At 43.9% G+C, this 27,194-nt stretch overlaps 1 protein-coding gene across 1 annotated transcript; it reads left to right on the plus strand.

Moving 5' to 3' along the window:
- Nucleotides 1-13,786: 13,786 nt before the first annotated feature.
- On the plus strand, nucleotides 13,787-27,181 carry PSMC1 (proteasome 26S subunit, ATPase 1). The gene is made up of 11 exons (XM_007102677.4): nucleotides 13,787-13,853; nucleotides 17,055-17,108; nucleotides 17,708-17,804; nucleotides 19,457-19,581; nucleotides 20,197-20,382; nucleotides 20,569-20,697; nucleotides 21,763-21,859; nucleotides 24,031-24,220; nucleotides 24,700-24,851; nucleotides 25,432-25,586; nucleotides 26,827-27,181. Exons 1-11 carry the CDS (start codon nucleotides 13,851-13,853, stop codon nucleotides 26,959-26,961), a joined length of 1,323 nt encoding a protein of 440 aa, XP_007102739.1. The 5' UTR covers nucleotides 13,787-13,850; the 3' UTR covers nucleotides 26,962-27,181.
- Nucleotides 27,182-27,194: the final 13 nt, after the last annotated feature.

Consider the following 27,194-nt stretch of genomic DNA (forward strand, 5'->3'; position numbering starts at 1 on the left):
GGCGCAGTGGTTGCGCGTCCGCCTGCCGATGCAGGGGAACCGGGTTCGCGCCCCGGTCTGGGAGGATCCCACATGCCGCGGAGCGGCTGGGCCCGTGAGCCATGGCCGCTGGGCCTGCGCGTCCGGAGCCTGTGCTCCGCAACGGGAGAGGCCACAACAGAGGGAGGCCCGCATACCACAAAAAAAAAAAAAAAAAAAAGATGGCCAGGTGAAGACACAGATACAGAAGGCAAGCCATGGGACAATGGAGGCAGAAGTCACGCAGCTGAAAGCCGAGGGACACCGAGGATTGGTGACAGCCAGATGCTGAGGGACCTAGGACAGGTTCTCCCCTAGAGCCGTCGGGAAAGCATGGCCCCTCCGACACCTGGATTTTGGACTTTTCAGCCTCCAGAACTCTGAGACAATACATTTCTGTTATTTTAAGCCACCCAGTTTGTGATACCTTGTTGCCACAGCAGTACTAGAAAACTAACACCTATGCTGAGTAAAAAAATCCCCAAAGGTTACAATCTATATAACTCCATTTATTTAACATTCTTGAAATGGCAAAATTACAGAAATGAGAACAGATGGGTGGTTGCTAGGGGTTAAGGAGGGGGCGGGGGTGAGAGCAAAATGGGTGTGGCTGTACAGGGATCCCAACCGGGATGTTCTGCATCCTGACTATGTCCCTCTCGAGATCCTGGCTGTGATCTTGTAGTACAGCTGTGCAAGGTGTCAGCACTGGAGGAATCTGGGTAAAGGGTATGCAGGGTCTCTCTGTATTATTTCTAATAATTACATGTGAATCCATAATTATCTAAAAATGTAGAGTTTAATTTTGTGTGTGTGTGTGTGTGGTACGCGGGCCTCTCACTGTTGTGGCCTCTCCCGCTGCGGAGCACAGGCTCCAGACGCGCAGGCTCAGCGGCCATGGCTCACGGGCCCAGCAGCTCCGCGGCATGTGGAATCTTCCCGGACCGGGGCACGAACCCGCGTCCCCTGCATCTGCAGGCGGATTCTTAACCACTGCGCCACCAGGGAAGCCCTAGAGTTTAATTTTTTAAAAAGCGTAGCTACCATTGATTAAATAATTACTATGTGAAAGCACGTGGCACGTCTTACCTAATTCTCACTAAGATCTGAGGAAGAGGTATTATCATCCCTATTTTATGAGGAAATGGAGGTTCAGAGAGGTTAAGGAGGACGTGGCTAGGAAGGGCTACGGGTCAGGATTTGAACCCAAGCCTGAATAACTCAAAAGCCCAGAGGCTGAGAAGCACATGCTGCACTAAGTGGGGAGAGAAGGTCCAGAAGAAACCGAAATGTCCAGGAGGCAGCTGGGGTTTTAAGACTAAATCTCAGGACTGAAAAAGAGACAAAAGAGATTCTCCTTCTGAAAGTGGTGGCATGAGGTGAGTACCTTCTTCAGGAAACGCATATAAAACTGGACAAAGTTATCAAAACGACCGTCGCAGGGCCCTGGAAAATGATCAGAGGCAGACAGCTTGAGAAGTGCTTACTCATGAAAGCACAGCTCCTTCATGGAGTAGGAAGGCAAGTTCAAGGCATTCTTTTTTTTTTTTTCTTTTTTTTTAAATTGAAGTTTAGTTGCTGTACAATATTATATTAGTTACAGGTGTACAATATAGTGATTCACAATTTTTAGAGATGATACTCCATTTATAGTTATTGTAAAATATTGGCTGTATTCCCTGTGTTGTACAATATATCCTTGTAGCTTATTTTATACATAATAGTTTGTACCTCTTAATTCCCTACCCCTATATTGCCCCTCCCTGCTTCCCTCTCCCCATTGGTAACCACTAGTTTGTCCTCTGTATCTGTGAGTCTGCTTCTTTTTTGTTATATTCACCAGTTTATTTTTTAGATTCCACATGTAAGTGGTATCATACACTATTTGTCTTTCTCTGTCTGACTTATTTCCCTTAGCATAATACCCTCTAAATACATCCATGTTGCTGCAAATGGTGATATTTCATTCTTTTTTTGTTTGACTGAGTAATATTCCACCATATATATATATACCACATCTTCTTTATCCATTCATGTGTTGATGGACACTCAGGTTACTTCCATGTTTTGGCTATTGTAAATAGTGCTGCTATGAACATAGGGGTGCATATATCTTTTCCAATTAGTGTTTTTGGTTTTTTTGGATAAATATCCAGGAGTGGAATTGCCGGGTCATATGGTAGTTCTATTTTAGTTTTCTGAGGAACCTCCATACTGTTTTCCACAGTGACTGCACCAAATAACATTCCCACCAACAGTGAAGGAGGGGAGGGTTCCCTTTTCTCCATGTCTGAGGCATTCCTGAGTGGGGCGTTCCACCCCCTCCCCAGCTCAGGTGGCAAAACCTGCAGTTTTCTCAGCCAGAGGTGGTGTCTGGACCAGGCAGGTGGCAGAGCAGCTATAAACCTAACACAGCGATAGTGAAGTGAGAGAGCCAGGAAGACTGAGTAACAAACTGCACAATCCCTGGCTGACTACCCAACTACACATGCGAGTGGGGGACCCCAGAGAACCCAGAGAAAAGTCAAAGCCTGAAGAGACTTCTGAAATTCTGCACTTATGAATGCATTTCCCAATCCCCACACAGCTTGGGCTGCAGAGGCTAGTGAAGTGTCTGAACAGAACCTCTACTGACCACTTAAAATACGCAGCTGCAAGGGAGACCCCTAGGGAGCTAGGCTCTAAAAACAAAAACCAAAAACTTTGAGTAAACACATCAGCAGCTACATATCCCAAGAGGTACAGATTTTGCAGTTTGAGTTAATTACCTAAAAAAAAAAAAGACCAAAAACAAAACACCAAAACCCTCAGAAGAACAAAACAGAAGCCAGAAATGTTACAGTGATACCACATATTGTTCACAATGTTCAGTTTCAATAAAAAAATTATTAGACCTGCAAAGAAACAGGACGGTGTGACCTATGCTCAGGAGGAAAGTGATCACTTCTGAATGGGAATGTGGGATTTAGCAGAACAAGACCCCAGAGCATTCATGATTATATATTCAAATAATTAAAGGAAAATGTGTTAATAATGAGTCATCAATAGAGAATATTGACAGATAAATTAAAACTGTAAAAAAAATAAAAAGAACTTCTAGAATTTAAAAGTGTAATGTCTGAACAAAAATCTGACTAGGTGGGTTCAATGGGCAGAAAGAATGAGTGTCTTTAAAGAAAGATGAATAGAAATTAAACATCCAGAAAACAGGGAAAAAAGGGAAGAAAAATGAACAGAGCCTCTGAGATCTAGGACAATATCAAGTGTAACAACATAGAAGTAATTGCAGTTCCAGAAGGAAAGGAAAAAAAAAATGAGGCAGAAAAAATTTTTTGAAAAATAAATTGCTGATAACACCTCAAAGTTGGTGAAAAGGATCAACTTACAGATCCAAGAATTTCCATGAACTCCAGGTAAAATAAACAACGCAGGAGAGACTGTGGAAGATGGTGGGAGCTGTCTTCACAGAGGGGCTGGCTGAAGTCCTGGACTCTCCTCGGGGAGGATGTAGGGAAAGCAGCCAATGGGCCAGGGCGACTCTAGTGAATGGCTGTAATTAGAGGGACTGGAGGAGGGGCAGTTAAGGGCGAGAGGCCAGCCTAGACAGTGTACATACATGTCAGGGAGGTGAGGGGGTGAGAATCTCATGGAGGTCAGTGGTGTCGCGTGCACAGAGCAGCGTAGAATTAAGGACAAGGGACCCAAAGGCCACCGGGTATGGCCCTTACATCTCCAGGGCACATTCCGCCAACACCCTCATCCTCTGCTGCTGGGAGGGCAGCCTGGCACAGACTTGCAATATGGCAAAATGGCAAAATATTTAAAAATGCTAACTGACCCACTCACTCTACTTCTAGGAATTTATCCTATAGAAATTACTAAGCGAGGCACACAGATTTCTGCATATTCATTGCAATAACAATGACAGCGGATTTTTGTTAAGTGATTACCAGGTGCTGAGTGCTCTGCGTGTGTTATCTTATTTACCTCAATGAGGCAAATGCTATTTTTATACCCTTTTCATAGATGAGGATACTGAGGCGTAAAGAGATTAACTTAACAAAGGCACATAATACAAGGGAAAGCTCAGGTCTTTCTGACACAGAGCCCCTACTCTCAAATGTGAAAGCAGCATAAACGCTGAAAAATACCAGCTTGGTATAAATGATGGTATATCCAACAACCGAAGTATCACTCTATTGTAAATCTCTTTCCCGTGAGAAGGTCAGCTGCATGAGTGTGGGCTGTTCGTCTGACTTGTTCCTCAGTGCCTGAAACAGTGCCTGGAACATAGCAGATGTTCAATAAATGAGATTATTTCATATTTGTTCATAAGGTAAATTCATAAAGTAAGTGAAGGAATAAGCCTATATAATAAAATATTAAAGGTCGTTAAAAATCATTTTTCAAAGAGTAGTTAATGACATGGGGGAAATATTTATGATAAACGACTGTGATAATATTTTAAGTAAAAAGGAAATATGTCACACGAAATATATAGTATGTTCCCAGTCCTGCTGCGAAAAGGAGAGACATCAGACAGAAACAGGAAGGGCAGCTGGGTCAGCTGAGGCTTTTTCTAGGGGATGAGGATCCCCAACCTGTCTGAAGGCAAGGTGGGGAAGCAGTCCAAGGAGCCAACTTTGAAAACCCTGGAGGAAAGTAGAAGTGGTTTCAGTTTAAATGCCTCTGTATTTAACCAGACCTGCTGCAGAGCAGCAGAACTGCTCCCAGCTGAGCAGCGCTTTCCTTCAACCAGCAAATGGTTAAGGAGGCCCCACCAAGTGCCTGGGGCAGGATACAGTGACACAGGGGTGCAGGGGTGAGCAGTAGATGTGGCACCCAGAAGACAGTGTCTGAGAATTGTAAACTTTTGTTTCCAATGACAAGCATCTAACTCTTGTGGGATTCGTGCTCAGAGAAGAGAAGGATGAGGAGATGTGGCTCGGATAGGGATCAGATCTGAGGGCCAGGGAGATGTTCTGAGGTGGATGCTGTTATGGGAGAGGAAGAACTCTTCCTCTACCCTCTTAGGTTAAGTGAATGGGTACATGCAAATTAAACTGACAAGAGACATATTAACAGGAGAAAAGGTTTATTCATATGCATATGAGAGGTAACAAAAGAAGTAGTAGCTCAATAAATGGTTAAAGTTAGAGGCTTATATACCTAATTTAGTAGCATAAAGGGAGGGGGGAGAAAAGGCTTGTATGGAAGAACAAATTGGTTTCTTTAGGAAAGACAAACATATTTCAGGAGAACAAATGGGAGATAAGAAAGGTTGTGATGATATTTGAGAGGAGAAAAGGCTTCTACGGAAGAACAAATTGGTTTCTTTAGGGAAGACAAACATATTTCAGGAGAACAAATGGGAGATAAGAAAGGTTGTGATGATATTTGGGGGGAGAAAAGGCTTCTATGGAAGAACAAATTGGCTTCTTTAGGAAAGACAAACATATTTCAGGAGAACAAATGGGAGATAAGAAAGGTTTTGATGATATTTGTCTATGGAGGTTTGAGTTGGCTTTCTGTCTTCTTCAGGGCCACAAAACTCCCTCAGAGGGAGGATTTATGGCCGGTTTACTCTTGGTCTCTCTCCTGGAAGTAAACTGCCCCAAGAGGAAATTCATGGCAGCCTCATTTCCCCAGAGTTGCTGCTTTTAGTCAGATAAGGGACGCTCCAAGGCTTGTTTCCGCATCTGTTGACTCTCAAATGTTTTCAGCTTATAATAATCTTCCTCCCAACTCTGGGATTCTGAGTGGTTACCCAAAGTATCTAAGCTGAGATCTGCAAGTTAAGTAGGAGGAAGCCAGGCAGAGATGTCCCCAAGCAGAGGTCACGGGGCCCCCCAAGGGCTGGCTGAGGCACTGATCCACTGTCTGGGAAGTGTAGAATGTGAACTTGAGGCTGCATTCCAGTCCTAAAACCCTCTGGATTTTCCTGCAAAGAAAAAAAAAGGCGATGAAAATAAATGTTGGGAGCCGGAATGTCTAAGTTAGACCTGACTGCCCATCAGCTATAGGGTGTAGAGCAGGTCATTTAATGACTCTGAGCTCCATTTCTCATCTGCAAATTGGGAGTAATAGATGAAACTCAAAGCATTGTTGTGAGGTCATGTGAGCCCAGGTCTAAGAAGGTGGCCAATGGGCACTGGGTGAGAGTTAAGTGGACTCCGAAGTCTTTAACGTTAGTTCATGCCGTGGGGTCAAGGGCCCAAGGGGAGCAGAAATGAGGAGGAGTGGGTGAGCAAGGGAGAGCGCCCCGGCGCCGTTCGGGCGCCTTGGAGGAGCAAGAGTCCCGCTCCACGAGGCATTTCGAGCACGACCCCTGCGCAGTATTTCGTTGGGTGGCCCCCTCTGCTGGTGAGTCTCTGAACTGCATGCACCCGTCAGCCACCCGGAAAACTGGCCGCCGTTCATTCCTCCTTCAGTCCCCCAGCTTGGGAGACACACCGACAGTAACAAGCAGCCTGGGCGCTAACTCTGGGGTTTCTTCTTGTTGGAAGGTTATCAAACTTCAAGTCATTTTACCCAAACCCTTTATTATTTTTTTAATTTTTAAAAAAAATAAATTTATTTATTTATTTTTGGCTGTGTTGGGTCTTCGTTTCTGTGCGAGGGCTTTCTCCAGTTGCGGCGAACGGGGGCCACTCTTCATGGCGGTACGCGGGCCTCTCACTGTCGCGGCCTCTCGCTGCGGAGCACAGGCTCCAGACGCGCACGCTCAGTAGCTGTGGCTCACGGGCCCATTTGCTCCACGGCATGTGGGATCTTCCCAGACCAGGGCTCGAACCCGTGTCCCCTGCATTGGCAGGCAGATTCTCAACCACTGCGCCACCAGGGAAGCCCCCCAAACCCTTTATTAAAAAAAATAATTTAACAAACATATATACTGCTTACCACACTGTTTTGTGTACTACAAATGTCACCTAGTTTGTTATTTTAAGTACTTCTGTGAGTAGGGTCGGTTAGTGCACCCGCTTTATGGATAGGGAAACTGATGCATGGGGTCACACGCTGACATGCTGTGTGAGTGGCACACTGGAGGTCAAACCCAGGCAGCCTGGCTTTAGTGTCTCTGCTCTTAACCATTACTCTACACCACCCACTCTTTTATAAATATATATAAAATACATATATATAATATATATATAATGTATATATATATAATACATATATATATAAAATATATATATATAACAGCTTTATCGAGATATAATTCACAACCGTACAACTTATCCACTTAAAGTGTACGATTCAGTGGTTTTTATATGTCTTCACAGATATGTACAGCCATCACCGCGATACATTTTGGAACCTTTTCATCACCCCCAAAAGAAGCCCACTACCCACCAGCAGTCAATCTCCATACCGCTCACCCTTTCCCAGGAAACCACGGATCTATATACTTTCTGTCTCTATTGATTTGCCTATTATGGACATTTCATATGAATGGAAGCATATGTCGTCTTTTGTGACTGGCTTCTTTCCCTTATAATTTTTTCAAGGTTCATTCACGTTGTATGTATCAGGACTTCATTTCTTTTATGTCTAAATACTCTCCCATTGTGTGGATATATACCACCTCATGTTTATCCATTCATTGGTGGCCATTTGGGTTGTTTACACTTTTTTGGTAATTATGAATGTTGATGAGAAATTAATTAATAGTCCATTGAAGAAAGATGGAGAATTTTACTCCAGCCAACTTGAGGATTATAACTTTGGAGGCAGTCTCTCAGAAAGCTCTGAGGACTGTTCCATCCGTTAGAGGTCAAAGCACAGTCTTGATTTCGAGACAAAGGGTTATACATCAAAGTAACATACTGACAGTTTACGTGGTCCAGATCTGCACGTACAAGGCCAGTAGTGGGTCATCGTGACCCTTTACAGGACTGGGAAAAGAATGTTATCTCCTAAGGAGTTACCTTGCTGGCACCAGGAGAAAACTGCTCTTTTCAGTTGAGCAGGCATTCCTATGTCTTCCAAGGGGATCTGGTTAATGTATAACGTAGATGCACAGTGCACACCAAAGAGGGTTCGTGGCCCAAATGGGCAGGGAGAGAATTTTATGGGGAAAAAGTTTCTTGTCATGCCTCAAAAATAATTTTATTCCATCGGAATAATGCTGCTGTGAATGTTGACGCACAGGTTTTGTGTGGATGTATTATGTTTTCATCTCTCATCATCACCCAGGAGTGCAATTGCTGGGTCACAGGGTAGCTCTGTTTAACCTTCCAGAACAGCTTCCAGACGGTTCTCATTATTTAAAAAAACAAAATGTACGTGTGCTTTTTTTAAGGTAAGGCCCAAGGAGGGAAGGGACTCTCCCCAGGTCACACACAAGGTAAAGAAAAGGCCAGAACCTGACCCCAAGTCTCTGACTCCTGGCCAGTGCCCCTCCCACTACAGCACACTGTCCCTTGGGCCGGTGGCCTCACCCGTTGGGTCAGCTGAGCTGCCAGCACTGCCACATCCCACCCCTTCCTCTGCCTGCTTCCCTTCACCTTCTACACCAAATAGCAGAACTTCCTTCCACACCAAGGTCCAGATGACGCTTAAACCCTTCTCAAGGGCTTCTGTTTTACAGCAGGAATGAAGCCTTGAGAGGAAAAATTAGTCACTTTAATGGTTGAAGTTCATGGTTGATGCAAAAAGAGTCCGGTTCCAGGCTCTGATCCTCAGAAACAGGTTTTTCAACCGCAAAGATGCCTGGCGGGAAGGTATTGAGAGTCCTGGTGAATGCAGGATGTTTCACTGTGTGGGGTGTCCCTGCCCACCCTGCCCCCAAATACCAGTCACATTCCTCCTCATCACAAGGACCAAAAGCTGCCCCAGAACTTTCCTAAGTGTCCCATTAGGCGGCACCATCCCTGGGAACCCAGCTCTGAACACCCACTCCTCCCCCCAGATTCCCTTCCTATCTTCTGCACCTACTACCCTCCCCACCAGCCTGGGGAGAAACTTCATTCTTAATCCACGTGGACTCTATCGAATCTATGTTCTAGGTCCTGAGATCTTTCCTTGCCCCCTTGAAGCTGGCTTCTGACACTGGCTTAGGAAGCAGAAGCTCCTTTTTCACTGCTCTGCGCCAACCTCTCCATCCCTCACCTGGAGCAATGGGTCCAGGAGAGCCCGGCCGAATGAGGGAGGGCAAAAGGTAAAAGGCGATGTTGGAAACTCGGACACAAAACAGCCAGTGGTTAGGATTTTCAGACTATTCTTTCACCACAGCACCTGAAGGAGACTGACACCAGCAAGAACAAAGGCAGCCAGTACTGAGACAGGGGTTCTCAGGTAACGCCAAGCGGCCCACTTAGCTGAGGAGGCAACTCTGAAGGGAAGGCACCCTATGCATCGCGCCTGAGGGGCTCAGCATATGTGGGAAGGAGGAAGGGAGAAGGCGGAGGGTAGGAGAGGAAGGTCACGGGGCCCAGAGGGAAGAGGAGAGCGGGGCAGAGAAACAAATATGGATGCTGGTGGTGTCGCTGCCATAATTGCTGCTCTCTGTCCTCTCTTCTGCAGGCCACCGTGACCTCCAAACTTCTTTCATGGCTCACCCATCAGTAAAATTGTAATTTGAAAAAGTTAAGCATCAGGGCTTCCCCAGTGGTGCAGTGGTTAAGAATCCGCCTGCCAATGCAGGGGACAGGGGTTCGAGCCCTGGTCCGGGAGGATCCCACATGCCGCGGAGCAACTAAGCCCGTGCGCCACAGCTACTGAGCCTGCGCTCTAGAGCCCACAAGCCACAACTACTGAGCCCACGTGCCACAACTACTGAAGCCCGCGCACCTAGAGCCCGTGCCCCGCAACAAGAGAAGCCACCGCAATGAGAAGCCCGCGCACCGCAACGAAGAGTAGCCCCCACTCGCCACAACTAGAGAAAGCCTGTGCGCAGCAAAGAAGACCCAGTGCAGCCAAAAATAAATAAATAAAGTAAATAAATAAAAGAATGATGCATCTTATGATAGAGGTCAGGTCATCAAACGAAGCTTGTCATCACTTCCACTTTGCCTGTTTCCCCATGTATAAATTCAGAACACCGCACCATGGCTGCGGTACTTCCTTCTGACTCTGATGTGGCCGAATAGCTTGAAGTTGAGCTATATTTGCCAATTAGACATTTTTCATAAATAGAATATTCCAAATCACTGCTGCACCACAGTTTTTGACAAGATCTATTTAAATAAGTTATGTGACAAAAAAATCTCATAAAAAATATTACAATATTTCCAAAGCTGTAATGAAATTAATGATGTTAAAGTGTTTCCCAACTTTTTTTGAGGCTATTAGTTTAAATAAGGGGTTTCTGAGTGAAGGGGTAATAAGGTTAATAGATAATCTTTTGATGTGTCATGGTAAAGCCTTTTGGATGCCTTTCCCAGAAACTGAGAGTAAATGGCTTTGATGACTGAGTAATAAATCCTTTTGTACACCCAATGTTTTCTAGTTCCTTGCCATCACATGGAAGAAAGACTTAATTCAAATTATCATTAATATTAGATTTTGCTGATGGATCACTATGTGATTTGGGGTATACGACACAGAAGGATTTAAAGAATTGGGTGACATTTTAATTACTAAATTCTTTCCTTTGCTTTTTAATTCCTAAAAATTAATTTATCACAAACTATAATATAATATATACTTTTGATCAAGTGTGTACTAGTTATAGTTTGTAATAACTCAATCTAGAGATAAAAGTATGTGGGATGGAAATGTGAATTCAAGGAGAAAAAAAATTTTTAACCCTACAACATACTCACCGCCAAAAATTTATTTTCCATCTGTCACCATACAGTTGATCCCCTTTATCCATTTCACCCTTCCCCCCCGCCGCCCCTTCCCCTCTCATAACCGCTACTCTGTATTTATATGTTTGGTTTTGTTTGGTTTGTTCCTTTCTTTTGTTTTGTTTATTAGCTTTTTATAGTCCACATATGAGTGAAATCATAAGGTATTTGTCTTTCTCCGTCTGACTTATTTCACTTAGCATAATACCCTCAAGGTCTGTCCATGTTGTCACAAACAGCATGATTTTATCTCTTTTTATGGCTGAGTAGAATTCCATTATATATATACACATGTATACCAATTACATCTTCTTTATCCATTCACCTGTTGATGAGCACTTAGATTGTTTCCATATCTTGGCTTTTGTAAATAATTCTGCAATGAGCATGGGGGTATCCTTTTGGATTAGTGTTTTCCTATTCTTCGGATAAATACTGAGAGGTGGGATAGCTGGATCACGTGGTAGTTCTGGTCTTAATTTTTTGAGGAACCTCCATACTGTCTTCCCTGGTGGCTGCACCAATTTACATTCCCACCAACAGTGCATGAGGGTTCCCTTTTCTCCCCATCCTCACTAACACTTGGTGTTTGTTGTCTTTCTGATAATAGCCATTCTGACAGGTGTGAGGTGATATCTCATTGCGTTTTAATCAGTTGTTTATTTTTTTATCGTTGAGTTGTATGAGTTCTTTATATATTTTGGATATTAATCCCTTTCTGGCTATATCATGGGGAGAAAATTTTTCAATGCTAAAGAAGAACCTGTGTACATAACTTTCAAATGGATGGTGTTAGATATCAAGCTATCAAGCTAGTTAGATTCCACTGGATAGATAGGAAAATATCGAGACTTCAAATGTGCTGATGAATGGATTCTTTGCAGCTATTTAAAACTTATGATGAAATTTAGATGCCAACTTAGAAATGTGTCACAGAATACGTGGTTTTGCAGAGTATTTTTGAGGACACGTGTAGGCAAACGTGTTTGAAGATCTCTGTACCAATAGGTTATAAATTTTGTGAGGGATATGTGACCATTTGATACAGCACAGAACAAGGAAACTAGGAGCAATTCGTGTATTAAAAATACTACTACTAATAATTGTAGCTGATGCTTAGAGTTATAGGCACTTTAGTCCTCAAACAAGGACTCTGTGAGGGAGGAACTCTTTTTTTTTTTTTTTAATTTTATTGCAGTATAGTTGATTTACAATGTTGTGTTACTTTCAGCTGTAAAGCATAGTGATTCGGTTATACATATACATATATTCATTCTTTTTCAGATTCTTTCCCCATATAGGTTATTACACAGTACTGGGTAGAGTTCCCTGTACTATACGGTAGGTCCTTGTTGGTTGTCTATTTTACATATAGTAGTGTGTGTATGTTAATCCCAAGCTCCTAATTTATCGAGGGAGGAACTCTTAAGGCCCCTATTTCACAGATGGCAAAACTGAGACACAAAGGGCTTAAACAGCTTACTAAGATCACACAGCTCCTTAGTGAGAAGGCCAGAAAGGAGACCTGAAGTGGGGGCCCACACCCTTAACCCCTGTGCTGATTGCCTATTTAATTGCTCTTTTTTTTTTTTTTGCGGTACGCGGGCCTCTCACTGTCGCGACCTCTTCCTTTTGCGGAGCACAGGCTCCGGACGCGCAGGCCCAGCGGCCATGGCCCACGGGCCCAGCCGCTCCGCGGCACGCGGGATCCTCCCGGACCGGGTCACGAACCCGCGCCCCCTGCATCGGCAGGCGGACCCTCAACCACTGTGCCACCAGGGAAGCCCTGCTCTTCTTTTTAAAATAAAAGATTTAGTATTTAGTATCTAATATAAAAAGATTTAGATTTAGTTTCATTTTTAGCATGAAAACATTCTAATTTCTTCCCATACGCTGATGGCTGTCAGTTGGGTGGAGAATATTGAGAGGGTCCGTGATGGGGAGAAAAGAGTTATAGGCACCATGCACCATGTTTGCCCTGCATCAAGAAGTCTTTTTTTAATGAATATCCTCCGGAATAACTTCTTAAGTTTTCACTATTAGCCTATATTCTTTGAATGTGATGCAATCTCAGGGGCACTGTACTTCTTCAGATAACACACAGATTTCCTAGACATTCTGCACAACTCTGGAATTGCTTTCCGCATTCCTGAAGGGAGAATTGTCTTGCCCCTAACCTATCACGTCATTTCATGTATCATGTAGATGCCACATTTGTTAGTGGAGGTTGACAGTGTCAAGACTTTCTATTACAGTATTTTAGTGATGAAATGGAAAGAGTAATTTCCTGTTGCGTGTTAGGGAAATATTTTTAGAGTTTCAAAATTAAAATGCCTAAATTAATCTGGATGGTGATGGGGCGGAAATCAGACAAATAAATCCATCTCTCCAGTTCAGCGAGATGCAGCATTTTGAGCACCTGTTATGGAAGTTTCCAGAGGCCAAAAGGATGCTTGCCATCTTTCTGATGTTCTGATGGATGTAATAAATGACGAACTTTACAAACTGGGTGCAAGATGAGGACTTTTAAGACAACATTTGGCATCATCACAAGTCATCCAAAAAAAAAAGATTTAGATGATTCATGAGACAGCCTCTCAGATGAGCAGATTAATTCCAGAGACCAAATCAGAGCTTACATGTTGGTGCAAAAGTATATGTTAACTTCTCAGTTCCAAATGCCAGTCCAGTTCTTGGAGAAGTAACTAAAGTTCTTCCCAGCTTGATTTTTGCATATTAACAAAAATTTATATTTTCACAATTGTCTTAGTTCTTTGACAGTCGAGGTCATTGTCTTAAGTTGTTGACAATAACTGCGATTTAAAATTTTTTTCGAGTGAAATATTTATAAGGCTCAAAGCTCGCTTGTAAGTTAGCGCATCATTGCCCACCCGCTCGCACAAGCCCTGAGAGCTCAGCTTGGTGCGTGCGAGATTTGGTTCCTATCGGTCTCCGTGGCGTCCCTCGTCAACTTCCGCCTCTGACGGGCCGCCGAGGCGGTGCACTTCCGGCAGCGGCGGCTGGAGCGGCCGAAGCAAGATGGTGAGTGACTAAGGGTTTCGGCCTGTAGTGGCGGTGCGACGGGGTCGAGGCGACCCGAGGCGAGAGAACCAGGCGGCTGCCGGAGGCACTCGGTCCAACCCGCCGGCCCGGTCTCTTGGGGCGGGCCTTATCCCGGGGCCCCGGGGCCGGGGCTCGGCACGGAGGGTCCCCCAGGCGGGCCACGGGGGCGGCGGAGCGGGTCAGGTGGCCCGGCCTCACTCCTCCGCCGGCCAGGGCTCTGCCAACCGGCGCGCGGTGTTTCGGCGGCAGCCTCCTCGAGTAACTGGGACGAGTGCTTTCGGAGCCGCGCAAGTGGAGGGATGTGCGGCTTGAGCGGAGGGAGGGATTCGCTCCAGCTGAGGAGGGAGGGCGAGTCGTGGGAGACCGCCCGGAGTTGGAGGCATTTGACGGAGGCCTTAAGATGCTTTATTAACAGGTGGACCTTGGAGGGAAAGGTCCCGTGGTGCGTTAGTAATAATAAAAGCAGCTAGCATTTATTCATGAGTTCGCGGATTGATGCTGCACTTTGGCGGAGGGAGGACCCAGGGTCTGCTCTAGGCGCTGGGGATACAGGGGGTGAGCATGAGTGACCTAGTCTCTGCCTCTTGGAGCTTACATTCTCAAGAAAGCAGATAAAAAATAGGGGAAGGGATATGTGATATGACGTCGGGGCGGGTGGCCGTCGCTTAGGGCTGTTCTGCAGAAGGGGATAGGATGGGGAGGGGTGGCTGTTTTACATAGGATGTCAGCGAGTCCCGATGAGGAGGTGGGATTTGAGCAGAGATCTAAATGAAATGAGAGAGTAGCCTGTGCAGATACCTGAGGGAAACTGGTCCAGGCAGAAGGAACAGCAAGTGCAAAGGGCCTGAGATGGGAAAGTGTTTGGCCTGTATCGTGAACAGCAGGAAGTTCCGACCACAGCCTTACAGGTCTTAGAAGGACTTTGGGGTAGCAGGATTCTAGGTATGATAAACACGTGGCAGGTACTTTTCCAGCATTTGGTCATTATTCTTCTCAACAGTCCCTTGAGGTAATTATTATTATCCTCAGTTTACCAAGGAGGAAACTGAGACAGGGTAAGCAGCTGTGCTAGAACACAAACCCTGTGGGTCTTTGCTATGAGGTACTAGTTATCCAGGCAGTAGAGAAACACAGGTATTGGTGTCCCGTGGACCTGAGTGTGATTCCTGGCTACCTCTCTGACAGCTTTGTGACAACAGGCAAGTCACTTAACCTCTCTAAGCCTTCATTTCCTTATCTGTAAACTAGGGGTAATGATGGTGCCAATCTCATAGCGTCTGTAAGAATAAAACGAGTTGATACCCTGAGAATGTTTAGCACACTGCTTGGCATATAGTGTAACGCATATACTTGTTAGTATTTGAGGCTGAGAAACATCATGTAAATGGCCCAGACATGAAGAAGTTCGGGACCGACTCAGGAAAACGTCCTCTAGTGGGGCCAGACTTGTAGGATCATGGGAAAGGTAGATGAACCTGGGAAAAGTTAGTTGCAGCCAGTTTGGCAAGGGCCAGTTATGCCAAGCTAAAGAGTTTGGACATTACACTCTAAATGTTAGGGAGCAGTTGAAGGTTTTTGAGGAGATTTAAAGGATCGGCTCTTTGTTGTAGGCGGTAATAATTGGATTGCTGAGGTAAGAAACTAGACCTGGAAATCTTAGTTGGGAGACTAGAGCCCAAATAAGATATGATGGCCTGGACAAAAACAGAGACAGGGTGTGGACAGAAGAGAAAGTGAAGAACTGAACCAGAGTGGATTTGTTTCAGAGCCCAGACTTTATAACCAGACTGACAAAATCCTGACCCTGACATTTCTTATTCACCGATGATACTGTATGGAGTAGGTACTATGAGTCATGCAAATTTGAAGTGTTTTACGTGCATTACTTCATTTTCAGCAATAAATAGGAGCTAATACTATCCCCACTTTCCAGTTAAGGACACCAAGGCTCAGAGAGGTGACTTGACTTACCTGAGGTCACATAGCCTATTAGGAATGAAGTCGGAATTCAAACCTGGATACATTTATTTCCTTAGCCGTTCTTAGGCTTGTTGCAGTTCCTCATCTAGAAAGTAGTAGTAATGAACCCTACCTTCAAGGATTGTCCGGGATTAACGCGGTAGTGAAGGAGAACGTCTAGTACAGACTTAGGCGCATCGTAAACATCTCAGACATCAGCTGCCCCAGCCAACAGCACACTTCCTTAGGGGTGTAACTGATTGTGAAAGGCCTGCAATTTGGACGGCTTATTGCAGTAAAACTAATTCTATTTCCCAAAATTTCTCAGAGCCCTTAATTACCTCTTCAGAATAAAGTGCAAAGTTTTAAGAATCCTGCATGTTGGGAAATAGATTTGACTTTAACTCTTTCATGTAACGATGAGAGGGTTGTTTTGTCCTGATAATGAAGCTGGTGCTGTATTAATTTAGAGGAAGTGATTTGAGGGGACAGAGGGCCCCTCTAATCAAGTAAATTCACTATTGCTCATTTCAAATGCCGTCATTTCTGAGACACTGCTCTGTGTGAAACATTGTCCTGTAACTGAAGGGTCTGTTTTAAAAGTCAGAAATCCCACTGAACTTATTAATACACTAAGTTCTTGATAGCTTAAGGTGATTCAACATTTTAGATTGGGAAGAAGGGGCTGCCTGAGCGCCCCAGGCTTTAGGGATGGGAGGTATTTAAGCTGCCATTGAAAGGAAAGTCTCCTGGATCTTGGTGTGATCCTAGTAAGGAGTAAGTGATTGATAAATGATTGTTGAGTAGGTTAAATGATTTAGCTTTCATGGCCCAATTTCATGAAATATACTCTTGGTGGCTTCAGCCAGGTAGTTTTATATTAGAGAGTGTCAGGCTCTATACCTTCCCCTCAAGAAGGGGTGGTCTTAAGATCTTAGTCTCATAATGACACATTAGTTATATCTGTTTTTTAATAGAGTTGTCCTTGATTTAAGATGCAGTCTGTGGCAAGGTGCACCATTGATCTACTAACAGCTTTCCAGGAAAAAGAAATTCTGCCACATTAAATGTACACGTTGACTGCAAGGTATATCTTGAGTTCAGAAATGCTAAAATGTGGGGAAGTGTTGGTGTCTTAGAATCGCAGGAGAATAAGAAGGGTTTTTGAAGTGATCATATTCTGAATTTATACCTCTGTCTTAATTTTTTTCTTTTTTTCAGGGTCAGAGTCAGAGTGGTGGTCATGGTCCTGGAGGTGGAAAGAAGGATGACAAGGTAAATAAATAAGAAGTCAGATATGTCTGTCGTGAGTAAATTGCGGAAAATGTCAGATCTCGGCTGAAAAGTTCTTTGGGGATTCATGAATTTTAAAATGCAAAATAAATTATCTCTTATTCATTTAACCAGCCTAGCCGACAGATACAATACCCTTTTCGTGTTTTACAAAAGATTATTGACCGTCACGTAGGTATTTATGACTTAATGGTTTTAAAGGTGTAAAATTAATAACGTTACAGAAGTGTTAAAATAAATTGCCTGTGATGATAGTGTTTAATATCCTTAGGTGTGAAGAATTGTGTCAAATCATTTCACCTCAGACTTCTGGCATATAATTCTGAATTCTGACCTCTGTTCCTTATTGAATGATCTATCAATGTGTATTGTAATAAAGAAAGATCAGTTACATTAACATATTAACATTGCAGGAATGTAAAAACAGATTTGGGGGGTTTTTTAGGACAGTCTTTAATAACATCCTATAAGATGAGGAAAATTATATTACCTGAAAATAGATGATGGTCCCGCATAAGTAAGTTTGTGTTTTAATATGATTTCTGTGTGATTCTTTTTCCTTGCTATTCTAAAAACTCAAGGACAAGAAAAAGAAATATGAACCTCCTGTACCAACTAGAGTGGGGAAAAAGAAGAAGAAAACAAAGGGACCAGATGCTGCCAGCAAACTGCCCCTGGGTAATGACATGGTTCCGATTCCTAGGGGTACTGTCTCTGTGTGTGTAGCTTAGAGGTCTGAATGTGGAGACAGGAAATAGGGCGTGGTTGAAGCGCTAGGTCTGTGACTTTGTGGGGCATTCTCTAGGTTGGAATAAAAGCTATATTTTGGTTTTAACAGTATACACAGGATACGACTGTTATTCATTTTGAGAATCCATTAATTTCCTTTAAATAACCAGCTCCTCTAGTGTATTAGAGTACGGGGTTAGATTAGAAAACTCAGGTTGAGCTTGATTACCTTAGAGATAAGATACACTTATTTCATGAAGAAATGGAATTTAGTGTATTGGAACTCACAGCATGCGATGCCTGAACATAAAATTTTTCAATGTCTTCCTACTAAGCAAGGAATAAAACTCAACCAGGTGACCTCACCCAGCCCACTGCTCCATCCTCAGCCTCTTGCACTCCCCTTGTGTGTCGTTCTTCACACTGCCCTGCCTCGTGTCCTTTGAATCTCCTGCATCAGGGCCTTTGCTTCCCTCTGCTTAAAAATGTTCTTCCCCCAGTCCTTCCCGTGGCTGCCTGCTTCTCATCCCTTCAGGCTTCAGCTCAGATACCTCCGCCATCCTCATCTATCATCTAAACAAGTCTCTTCTTGCTTAGATGCAATAAACTAATTTTTAAAATATTGCTTGGTTAATAACAGAGTCAGACAGTAAAAAATGTGCCATTAACCTACCGTAGTGAATCAATGTGGTATTGATAAAGAATAGATCATCAGATCCCCAGAAGAGCATATAAAGTTCAAAAACAGAGTCAAGTTACGGATAACTAATAAGGGTAAAGGTGACATTTCTGTTTTGTGGAAGAGGATGGGTTATTTAATATAAATGGCTGGCATCTTTTATTTGTTATTGAGAGAAAATGAAATTAGACCCCTTGCTCTTTGCCAGATGAATTAGATACACATATGTAAATAAGTAAATAAATGAAAATTCAGGAATATATTTAACCTTAGGGGAGGAGAGACCTTTTGAAGAAGCCAAGAAACCCAGAAACTACAAAAGAAGAGTTGTCTATATAAATGTTAAAAGTCCTATGTAGCACGAGATTTTAGGCCAAAAGAAACACACGAGTGTGGAAAAAAATGTTTGCACGTATGTTAATATCCCCAGTATTTCATAATCCTCCTATAAATGGATGTATGTGTTACAGCTAGGGTGCAACAACCTATACTGACTGAACAGCACCTGTAGCTATCTTTATTAGCACCTGTGGGGAATAATAAACCAAAGCAAACTATCTTTTTGGTCAATGAGTTTTTTCTTCTGTGTAGACAGTTACCATATGTCATTTATATTATCTGTTTGGTCATAGGCCTCATCCCCATTAGTATTGGGTCGGCCAAAAAGTTCATTCGGGTTTTTCTGTAAAATGTTACAGAAAAACCCGAGCGAACTTTTTGGCCAACCCAATACATAAAATCCCTCTCCCCTTTGCATTAGGCACTTGCTTACTTCGGGTCACTAAACTTTGAATTTTTCAGTGTCTGTCCAACTAAACTAAGTTTATTTTAAGTGTTAACTTCTTTTTGTTCTTAACGATGAACCGAATTAACTGCAAACTTCAAGCTCCAAGTATAATAAAACTTTCTTTTTTAATTACAGTGACACCTCACACTCAGTGCCGGTTAAAATTATTGAAGTTAGAGAGAATTAAAGACTATCTTCTCATGGAGGAAGAATTCATTAGAAATCAAGAACAAATGAAGCCTTTAGAAGAAAAGCAAGAGGTAAATTGAGAAATTACTATAACTTGTTTTTTTACCAATTGAATTCTACTTAGAACTTAAAACTGTTAATGAATAAATGAAATTCATTTTCTGGCTTTAATGAATCATTATTTAGCTGCTTTTAAAAAAATTCTTTTTTATTTTAAATTTATTCATCGATTGATTGGTTGGTGGCTGCATTGGGTCTTCCTCATTGGGTCTTCGTTGCTGTGTGCGGGCTTTCTCTAGTTGTGGTGAGCAGGGGCTACTCTTTGTTGCGGTACACAGGCTTTTCATGGCGGTGGCTTTTCTTGTTGCGGAGCTTGGGCTCCAGGCGCACGGGCATCAGCAGTTGTGGCACGCAGGCTCAGTAGTTGTGACTCTCGGGCTCTAGAGTGCAGGCTCGGTAGTTGTGGCACACGGGCTTAGTTGCTCCATAGCATGTGGGATCTTCCCAGACCAGGGCTCGAACCCGTGTCCCCTGCATTGGTAGGCAGATTCTTAACCACTGCTCTACCAGGGAAATCCTTAGCTGCCTTTGAAAAGTACCAACTGCTTTGTGAATCTAGTGAACTGTCAGCATTGTCTACTTTTTAGGTCTAATCTGCTTTTCCTTCTTGGCCTACTCTTATGTAGGAGGAAAGATCAAAGGTGGATGATCTGAGAGGGACCCCAATGTCGGTAGGAACCTTGGAAGAGATCATTGATGACAATCATGCCATCGTGTCTACGTCTGTGGGCTCAGAACACTACGTCAGCATTCTTTCATTTGTAGACAAGGATCTGCTGGAACCGGGCTGCTCGGTCCTGCTCAACCACAAGGTAAGTTGATAGCCTAAGAAAGCCCGTCGGAGTGCTTTCTTCTTCCTTGCAGATCCGTCCACCCATCCCGTGGAAGTAGATCACCAGAGCACTCCAAAGGGTAGAGAAAATTCTGTGATTGCCATTTCATTGTAAGTGGATTGCGTGAACCTTACATGCCTGTGTTAAAGCTTAATGTTCCATTAGGTGCATGCTGTGATAGGGGTGCTGATGGATGACACGGATCCCTTGGTCACAGTGATGAAGGTGGAAAAGGCCCCCCAGGAGACATATGCTGATATTGGGGGGTTAGACAACCAAATCCAGGAAATTAAGGTATGTCAAGGAACCAGCTCTGGGTTTTTATTATTTATTTATTTAATTTATTTTAAAATATTTATTTACTTGGCTACTCCAGGTCTTAGTTGCGGCACGCATGTGGGATCTAGTTCCCTGACCAGGGATTGAACCTGGGCCCCCTGCATTGGGAGCTGAGTCTTAACCACTGGACCACCAGGGAAGTCCTGAGCTCTGGGTTTTTAGACCTTTGGTTTCTTACTGCTGTCTCATTTAGGGTGCTTGGAGTTGTTTTGCATGTTTTATTTTTTCTTTATTGAGCAGACCAGTAACTGACTCAGACCTTGCTAGTGGTGGTGTTTTGTGTTGTTAATACTGAGTTAGGTAATAGAAGTAAGTATAAATTGTATGATAGTTCTTGCAGCAGCAGTAGCTTAATACTTTTTACATGTAATGTTTAATAATAGTCTGTGTGAACATGTTTCCAATTGTACTGACTTCAGCTGTGGCTATCCAGAAACCTCCAGTGATGTCTGGGGGTAGGGTGAGTGGCACACACTTGCACGGTGCTGGGGTCTAGAATGTTAACCCCAGCTCCTGCCATGATCCTGGGGTCAGGGGCACATGGTGGGCCAGCCCTCTGCAGGTTCTTTCCTCTGCAGGGAGGTCATTCAGAGTGATCACAGATCTCCACTGGTGACTCTCAGACAGCTGGGAAATAGCCATCATGTCCCTAGGTGGTCACAACAGAAAATCTTGCCAGCTCCTGCCTGCAGTTTCATAGAAAAGGGTGAATTTTAGCTTTAAGTTTCTTTTGCTCAGGAAGGGTTTAAATGTTACTCAAGGTTGACGTTTACTGGGAAATGAAAGGGAAATTGGGTGCTGTTAGGAAGAGGGGATGGGTGCTGGGAGGTCAGGTAGGACAGAGGTCCTCTTCAGTATGTCCTTGCTGCTGGTGGAAGTCAAACATTGTCTCTAACAAGAATAATTGAAATTTTAGCTTATTTTTGTTGAAAGTGAGATGTACCCATGATGTCAGTGAATGAATCTGATAAATTTCAGTAAGAAAGCCTTTTATTTTTACCAAGTGTCTGTTTTCTTTAGGAATCTGTGGAGCTTCCACTCACTCATCCTGAATATTATGAAGAGATGGGTATAAAGCCCCCTAAGGGGGTCATTCTGTATGGTCCACCTGGCACAGGTATGTGTGCTCTGTGTTGGTTTCTTTCCAGGCACTGAGCTCATCTCTTGAGCTGCAGCATTAGCTGCTTATAATGCCTTAGCTGTTGAGTGAGGACGCCACAGTTCCTTAGTTTGAAAATGTGCTCTAAGCAGCATTTAGGACATTTCTGAATAAGAAGCTCCTCTGGAAACACACCTATTGCATGAAAGTATATATTTCTGTATAATAGGTGTACTAAGAAACTGAACTATCTTAGGCTTGTAATTGTAGACTTAACAGAGTTAATGTGTTAAAAACAATAGTAGGTATTACAACAGAAGATAAACACCAGTAGGCACACCCCCAAAAATGCCTGCTCAATGTGAATGCATTTCCAGTTCCCCAGCACACCTGTTGTATACTCAAATGTGCTAGATTTATATGTTGTAAAACAAATGCTTTTAAATATTTTAAAGAGTAATGTGAGTCTGTTGAAAATATTTTGTAAGAAAAAATAAAAGTAAACAGGGTGGTCAACTTTGGCTGTACGTTGGAATCACCTTGGGAGCTTTAAAAAATACTGATGCCTGCTCCCATCTCTGAAGTTTCTGATCTGTTCATCTGGAGTGTGGCCAAGCATCAGCACCTTGGTGGAGGACCACTGTTTTAAAAGCTGTCCTGTGTTCAGATTAGGTTCATCCTCCTGGTCCATTGGTACTGAATGGGTCTGACATTGGATGAATAAATGGATAAAGATAAAAATGCATATACATATCTGGTTCATTATGCAGTAAGTTGACCTGAGTAAGTTGTATAGTCATTGCTATGTAAATTCCAAAGAAAGGGAGGTTATTTGATTGAGTGAACTGAAGCCATGTTGCCAAGAGGGTCTGTACTGAGGATTGCCCACGCTGGAGGGACAGGGAGCCAGCTGTACCCTGAGGCAGGGAGCTACTGCAGCCTGTCATTTTATAGCCCAGGGAAGTGAGTTTCAGAGAGGCCAGCGACTAGCCCAAGGCCCCATTAGCTCTGGAAATTGAACTGGTACCACGGCTGGAGCTGGAACACAGGCCTTCTGACCCGCAGCCATGAGCCTTCTTTGGGGCACATGTGCTGACAAGGGCTAGAGTGGGGTACCTGGTGTCAGCTGTGTCAGGAGGAAGAGGAGACTGGTTCAGGGATCCCTCTGGCCATTGAACATCCCAGCAGCTGAACTTGGCTGCTTCTGGACTGTAAGATCCCATCCACTTTGAAGGTCCTTTTGGTCTTCTGTCAGCCATCCTTAACTGATGCTCTCAGGGAGTCCAGCCTTCTCATAAGCATTTGAACCTGCCACTCTGACTGCCCAACTGAGGGAACATCATTGACCCATCTTGTTGCAAAGCTTAACTCCCTGTCCTCCTTCCCACCTGCACGAAATCTTTTGTGTCACTCACTCACTCGCCTGCCGGCCTCCTCCCCTTCCCCTTACAGGCCTAAGGGTGGTCTTCTGCCAGCTCTGCCTCTAACTGCCTCTGTGTCCTGAGGTGACTGCCCAGCCCTCACCATCAAAGGGGCCATGGTCTTGAGCTCTAAAGTTCTCAAGTTGGTACTCTTTGTTTACTCTTGTTCTTGATCTGAAGGAGGAATATCAGGGAACAGAGCAGGGTTGGAAATGTCAGGTCTTCCCTGAGATCAGTGAGGAACAACCCATAAGGGCACAGCACAAAGAGAAAAGTCTCTTGAGCTTTCAGCAGCTCTCAGCTGTGGGCTTCATCAGGAGCTGGTCTTGGCTCAGCTGACTGAGCCCTGGGGCAAGCCCACAGCGACGTCTTCAGGTAGCCCCAGGGCGCTGCAGGTCCTGCTCAGGGACACTATGTGTCCTTTCGTCACACCTAGGGCTCCCGGGCCTTTTTTCATCACTGCTAGTTTTGTAGGAGTTGAGTTTGGTTCTTCAACCCTGGTTGCATAGGCCAGGTTAATATTATATGCAACTTTGCAGTAAAACGTATTTTCTGACCTTATCATGATGAATTTAGGAAGATGGTTAAAAATAATCAAAATACGTTTTTTAGGTTTTTTTGAATTTCCTCTTTGCTTTGGAGAACAGAATGCTTTTCAGAGAGGGATCCACCCATTCTTGATGTCTTTTTAAGGTGATAATGAGGGTTTTAAAGTTAAAACAGCACTTGAGATTTTTTTCCCCCCTTTTCTCTTTCAATCTAAAATAGGTAAAACCTTACTAGCCAAAGCGGTAGCAAACCAAACCTCGGCCACTTTCTTGAGAGTGGTTGGCTCTGAACTTATTCAGAAGTACCTAGGTGATGGGCCCAAACTTGTTCGGGAACTGTTTCGAGTTGCTGAAGAACATGCACCGTCCATCGTGTTTATTGATGAAATTGATGCTATTGGGACGAAAAGGTAGAGTTTCTCATACCTCTTTGGTGTTATTTAGAGGTAAAAGCCATGTGGCTCTTCTCTGAGAAGGACCGAATGTTGGGCACTCCCTACATGGCCTGCATGTTGGTTTGCCACAGTCCCTACTGGGTCGCTTCCATGGATGCTTTAGGCCCTGCTCTCCCACGTGCCAGGTAACAGCTACCCGGCAGTTGATCGGTCAGTCAGTAGCCATGCCTTGAGCACCTGCTCTGAGCACGGCACCATCCTGACTCTGGAGACACAGCCATGAGGATGAGTCTCTGCCCTTGAGGAGCTCAGTTGTGGAGACTGAATAAATCACATAATTTCAGGCATGAAAACCGCTACGAAGAAAATAATGTGTTGTTTATCTTGGGCTTTGGGAGGGTGTGACATATAGGCTGCGAAAGAGCTGTGTTTTGTAATCCCCTTTAACAGGAGATCAGTTGGGTCTTCACTTCTCCCTCACTTCTTTTCCAAAGGTATGACTCAAATTCCGGTGGTGAGAGAGAAATTCAGCGAACAATGTTGGAACTGTTGAACCAGTTGGATGGGTTTGATTCAAGGGGAGACGTGAAAGTCATCATGGCCACAAACCGGATAGAGACTTTGGACCCAGCCCTTATCAGACCAGGTCCCGTTTGCTTTGGTTTCATTGTGGAGAAGGAATGTCCTATGTGGATTTGTATTTCTTAGGAGCACTTTGGGGAGAATATAAATGATACGTGTAAGGCAAATAGTGCCTTGAAACTTAGAATAATTCACCAAAACTGTGTTCCCTTGAGATAATCGTGATGTAGTCTGTGTAGCTTGGCCCTTTTAGCCTCGAGACGCCTTTTTTTTTTTTTTTTTTTTTTTTTTTAAGAAATAATTCATGATAGCTCAGGTCCATTTTTTACATTCAGGTAGTACCAAAAGAAGCAGTAGCTAATTTTACTGTCTTTTGTAATGTTTTTAACATGATTGATCTGTCCTTTCCCACTAACTGTGCCATTTAGGAATCGCTCCTTTCGTTTGTTTCCCAAAGTACCAGAGCAGAGAGGATTTTGTAAACGAGATGAATTCAAACGTTGATATTTACAGACATGAGTGTTCACTTTTTAAGATCTGGACCTCCTTCCATAGGACACTGTGTGACTGAGACCACTCGTGTGGAGACTAAGGCCTCTCCCGGGGCCCCCAGGGGTGTGACTGAAAACCTTTTATACCCACAGGCCGCATCGACAGGAAGATTGAGTTCCCCTTGCCCGATGAAAAGACGAAGAAGCGCATCTTTCAGATCCACACGAGCAGGATGACGCTAGCAGACGACGTAACCCTGGATGACTTGATCATGGCTAAAGATGACCTCTCTGGTGCCGACATCAAGGTGAGGACCTGGGCTGGATTGTACATCTTTGTTTTATCGTATATGTGTATGAGTTTGGACACGCCTTCCCAGATGACCAGAGTTTAAAGCAAGGCCTGGCAGCACTGCATACGGCCACAGCCTGCCTTCTGGGGGAGGACCTGGGTTGATGCCGCGGCTAGGTAGGGGCGGCACACACAGGCTGTTCACGCTGGTGCCTGCACTGAACTACGTATCCCTGGCATCTGTAGAACTAGGTTAGTGTCTCAGTTGGGGAGTAAATCTCTCTTTTTAAAATTTAAATTACCTTAAAATTCTGCACCAACTTTTTATTTAGAAAAATTTCAAGCCTTCAGAAAAGTTGCAACAAAAACACCCACATACTCATCACCCCCATTTACCAAATGTTACCCTTTTACCTGTTTCTTCTCTCTGTATGCAGAAACACACTCTTTTCTGAACCATCTGAAATAAATATCCTAAAGGCCATAATCACATAGAATCTTCAATGCCAGGATTGTTTTTATCATATCATGTTGCTTGGGTTCTTGTTTTACTTTTGGCAAGTAATTATTGAGAAAATAAATATATTCGAATAAATACTGTACTGAAACTTGTAAATATTTAACTGGAAAACACAAGTGCTCTTCTGACTATAGGTAAATGAAATGGATGTACACTCTATGTGGGCTCTAAATTTCTGGAATAATTTTATCTATTTCTTAGGAAGATTACTGCCTTTAATGGAAAGCAGGGCTGTGAGAACTTACTGACCTGCCAGGCCACACGGCGGGTTGGAACCTGAGCCAGTCCTTTCTTAGTGAAATATTCCCAGTTTAAGCCACCTCACGTCCTTTGAGGAAATAATTAGAATGTTTAAAACATCTTAAAAATCTAATCGTTCCCAAATGGTTTGAGAACTTCGTGTTTAGGTTGGGTGCCTACACCAGAGTTCAAAATAGCACTCTGAATTGTTAGAATAAAAAGTATTTCAGGGCTTCCCTGGTGGCGCAGTGGTTGAGAGTCCGCCTGCCGATGCAGGGGACACGGGTTCGTGCCCCGGTTCCGGGAGGATCCCACATGCCGCGGAGCGGCTGGGCCCGTGAGCCACGGCCGCTGAGGCTTCGCGTCCGGAGCCCGCGAGTCCGGAGCCTGTGCTCCGCAACGGGAGAGGCCACAACAGTGAGAGGCCCGCATAGCGCAAAAAAAAAAAAAAAAAAAAAAAAATTTCACTTTCTGAACACACTGTTTCTTCTTACAGGCAATCTGTACGGAAGCTGGTCTGATGGCCTTGAGAGAACGTAGGATGAAAGTAACAAATGAAGACTTCAAAAAGTCTAAAGAAAATGTTCTTTATAAAAAACAAGAAGGCACCCCTGAGGGGCTCTATCTCTAGTGGACCGCAGTTGCCTTCCAGGAAAAGGTTGGAAGTGTGTCGACCCCCTCAGAGGTGTGAGGTTGGGGAAGTTGCCCAGGAGTCCGTGTTCCGGTTGATCTTCACTAGCACAGCACCCCGAGTACCTCTTGAGCATGATGTGTAGGATGCCCATCTAGCCCTCTTCGTATGTTGGTCGCGTGCAGCGCTCTCTTCCCAATAAAGCGTGCTCTTTCTCAAACACTGAATCCTGT

Source organism: Physeter macrocephalus, chromosome 11 (genome assembly GCF_002837175.3).
Source record: "Physeter macrocephalus isolate SW-GA chromosome 11, ASM283717v5, whole genome shotgun sequence".
NCBI classification, from domain to species: domain Eukaryota; kingdom Metazoa; phylum Chordata; class Mammalia; order Artiodactyla; family Physeteridae; genus Physeter; species Physeter macrocephalus.